Consider the following 3,414-nt stretch of genomic DNA (forward strand, 5'->3'; position numbering starts at 1 on the left):
GTGGCATACGAGTACAAGGGGCTTTGCATTGTTCCTCAAGAAGCTGCCTCACCGAGGGGCACACACCAAGTCCATCGGTAGAGTGACGTCATGCCGAACGCGGAGATGAAGAGTAACATATGGCCACTTCGGACCGGTAGCCGTCGTGAAGGCATGCCGCGAGGTTCGATACTTAATCGGGAAAGACCGGCTACTTCGGTGTGGCTTGGAGCGAAGCGCACGCTTGGCCGAGCGGCGTCAAGTGGCCCTATTGTTCGCCGAATGCGGAAGATGTTCCGAGATCTACGCACGAGGCATCGGAAAGACCGTGCCGAGCTTCGAGTAAGCGTCGCGCACCGTCGAAGGTGTCGAAGAGCGTCGAAGGCGAAATCGAGGTGTTGGGAGACTGAGTCGAAGTGCCGGGCGGGATGCGAGTGCCGAAAAGAGGTGAATCGGGGCCCAGAGGGGCTTGGCGCCTATCACCGGGCACAAGTTCGATCGCATGATCGTACGGCTTCCTTTCAGGTAGCCGTTCTGATGCTTCCTTGGAGAAGACATTCAGGAACTCGTGGTACTGTTTAGGTACCGACTCCTCAGCGGTCTTAACGACCTTCTTCTTGATCTCCTCCTCAGCGAACAGCTGGGAGTACGTATGCCCGGCTGCAACGAATAGCCGAGGGGCGCCAGGAAGCGTAACACCTTGCTCCCAGGCTTCGATCAAGTCGGCCTCATCCCACTCTACTTCCGTCGGATCTTCTTCGGTTTCGAGGTCCGGGAGTACCTTACTCCGGCAGGCACCTATGACTGACCGTTTGGACTTTGGCGAATGCCTGCGCGCCATGGGCCTGACCCCCGTATCATGCTCAGTCGTTGCCTGCTCCATCCGGCCAGTCCTCCTGGCACTGCATGTTTCAGGGCATCATGACAATTTGAGGGAGCCCTTTTCCCAATCGATCTCAGGGTTGTGCTCGCATAGCCAATCCAACCCTACGATCGCATCCTCTGGACCAATGTCCATGACCGTGAACACTGTCTTCTTGATGTGTTCTCCTATTTGCATTTGTAGCACTGCTACTTCCGAGATGCTTCCATCTTTATTGAGGGTGCCGTCGATATTGTATAGCGGAATTGGTTCCTTCAACTTCCGCGTATGCACCTTATTCTCTACTACGAATCGTTTGTTGATAAACTTCGTGGTGGCTCCGCTGTCCACCATAGCAATTATGTCCTTGTGCCGTCTTTTTCCTTGAAGTCGAACTGGGATGTGAAAGTGCTGGGACCCCTGGTCCAACTCATACACCATTGCAGTCGACAATACATCACACTTGTTACAGGATACTTGCGGCCCGATGCGTGCAGCACGAAGCGCGGACCGGATCAAAAACCCTCTTCCTTCATCGCCTGATAATGCTCGAGCTCCTCGCGCATTGACTTCACCTGTGCCATTAAGTCCGCCAGCTCTGATTGCTCGGATTTCGCTGAAGCGGCACTTATACTTGCTGAGGGTGATGTCGTGACGGGGGCGCTTGTCGCCGCCTGGGTAGAGCCCGAGGCAACCGTAGCCCGCGCATCGGCGCATTTTGTGTAAGGCTTGTCCTTACAATTGGGGCACTCGAATTGTCGGTACCCTTGCTTCCCACAGCCGAAGCAGGTGCCGGGGAAGTTTCCTTTTCCGACGGCCGCATTGATGCTGGCCGAAGCTGCGTGTGACTGGGGTGCACCACCACGTGCCCCTCCGCGTCCTCGACCTCGGGCTGAGAAGAAATTATTTAGCTCGGGCCGACGGGCCCGGCTAATGTCGAGGATCTGCTCGACCTCAGTGGCACGCTTGTCAGCGTCTTGCCACGTGGTGAAAGTCTCGAGCTTGATCTTTTGGTAGACGCGGGAGGGGATGCCGCTCAAGTACTTTTCGCATAGCTCCAGGTCGCCGTACCCGGAGCGGTCCGCCGGACCCTTGAACAGCGTGGAGAACTCCGCAGCGGTGCGTTTTTCACAGACCAACTTGTCCGCGCAGAGCTTTGCCAGCTCTACTTGTGCTGCCGCCTCGTCGTCAAGATTTCCGAAACGGGCCTTGAAGGCGGCGGCAAAGGCCGCTTTGTTTTTGAATGGGGTTGTAGCCCCTTGCACACCTATCTGTACCGATACGAGCTGGGCAAAATAGGGGGTGGCTGTCACGAGTTGGTACGGCGTCTAGCCGTTTTTAAATTTTTTCCTTTTTGCGGGCTCGAACCCGTGACCTCTGTACTACTTGCCCGATACGGATGCATCATTATCTACTATACAATTAGATTAGATGGGACGGCACTGCATGGCACAGCTCGGGCTCCGCTGACACAGCCGCTCTGACTCATCGGCCCCCGGAGCCGCGTCGGCATGCTGTGCACGGATCAGCTGCGCACGGACCAACGCGCACAGCCTGCCCTTATCTTCCCCTGTATATAAGCCGGCCTCTGCTGCCCTAGGGACCTCAGTTTTGACCTCTTGTCCCTAGGTCAGTAAGCCTTCATTTGTATTCTTTCTTACTTTACTAACTAATACATTTCCTTGTCCCTAGCCTTAGGTTTGAGCGTTGCTCACCATCGCTTTGGTAAGAACCAGTCGAACGCCCCCAGCTTTCAGATTTTCCTCTGTCGCTCGACCTCAAGTCGCGACATTAGGTCGAAACTCCCCATAGCTGCCGGCGTTCCATCGGGACCCACACACTCACATTCACTTCCTATAGGTTGGGTGGTGCGCACCCCTTCTATACCCTACGATACATAGATAGCATACGATACATCGCCAACACTCGAGAAACGAACTCTTCAGTACCTGCGCTTCAGTGAGCGGTACTTGTCCTCACGGACGCGTAGCCTTGGTTCCTGCTGCATAATAGTCAAAAGCAGTATTGGGCCCTACGTGAACTGCAAATCTCGGTGTCATCTTGGGCGCCATAGGTGTAAGCTAGTATAGCACGGCCTTTCATAGCACGCGCACCTCCCCTTCCTCCCCCCCCTCCGATACGATGGCAAAACCGTCGTCGAATGCGACAGGTTTCTGTCGCAACTTCGCATCTATTGGATGGTTAACACGTCGTTAACCACCATTGAACTTAAGGTGCAGGTTGCGCTAAGCCTGCTCGACGGTGACGCCCGCACCTGGGCCACTCCATACTTTGCCCAGCTTGTATCAGTGCAACTCGGTGTCCAGGGAGTAACGACCCCTTTCGCAAATGAGGCAGCCTTTGCCACGGCTTTCAGAGCCCGCTTCGGCAACCTCGATGACGAGGCAGCGGCCCAGGTAGAACTGGCCAAACTCTGCGCGGACAAGTCGGTCCGCGAAAAACGCACTGCTGCGGAGTTCTCCGTGCTGTTCAAAGGTCCGGCGGACCGCTCCGGGTACGGCGACCTGGAGCTACGCGACAAGTACTTGAGCGGCATCCCCTCCCGCGTCTAC

The 3,414-nt window shown here is 55.8% G+C and overlaps 1 protein-coding gene across 1 annotated transcript; it reads right to left on the reverse strand.

The window, feature by feature from the left end:
* Positions 1-1,356: 1,356 nt before the first annotated feature.
* On the reverse strand, positions 1,357-2,249 carry POSPLADRAFT_1063173 (hypothetical protein; the record flags this gene model as incomplete). The annotated part of the gene is made up of 2 exons (XM_024481618.1): positions 1,357-2,169; positions 2,217-2,249. 2 exons carry the CDS (start codon positions 2,247-2,249, stop codon positions 1,357-1,359), a joined length of 846 nt encoding a protein of 281 aa, XP_024332764.1.
* Between the last annotated feature and the right edge of the window lie 1,165 nt (positions 2,250-3,414).

This window comes from Postia placenta (assembly GCF_002117355.1).
Source record: "Postia placenta MAD-698-R-SB12 unplaced genomic scaffold POSPLAscaffold_116, whole genome shotgun sequence".
In the NCBI taxonomy this organism is placed as follows: Eukaryota; Fungi; Basidiomycota; class Agaricomycetes; order Polyporales; family Adustoporiaceae; genus Rhodonia; species Rhodonia placenta.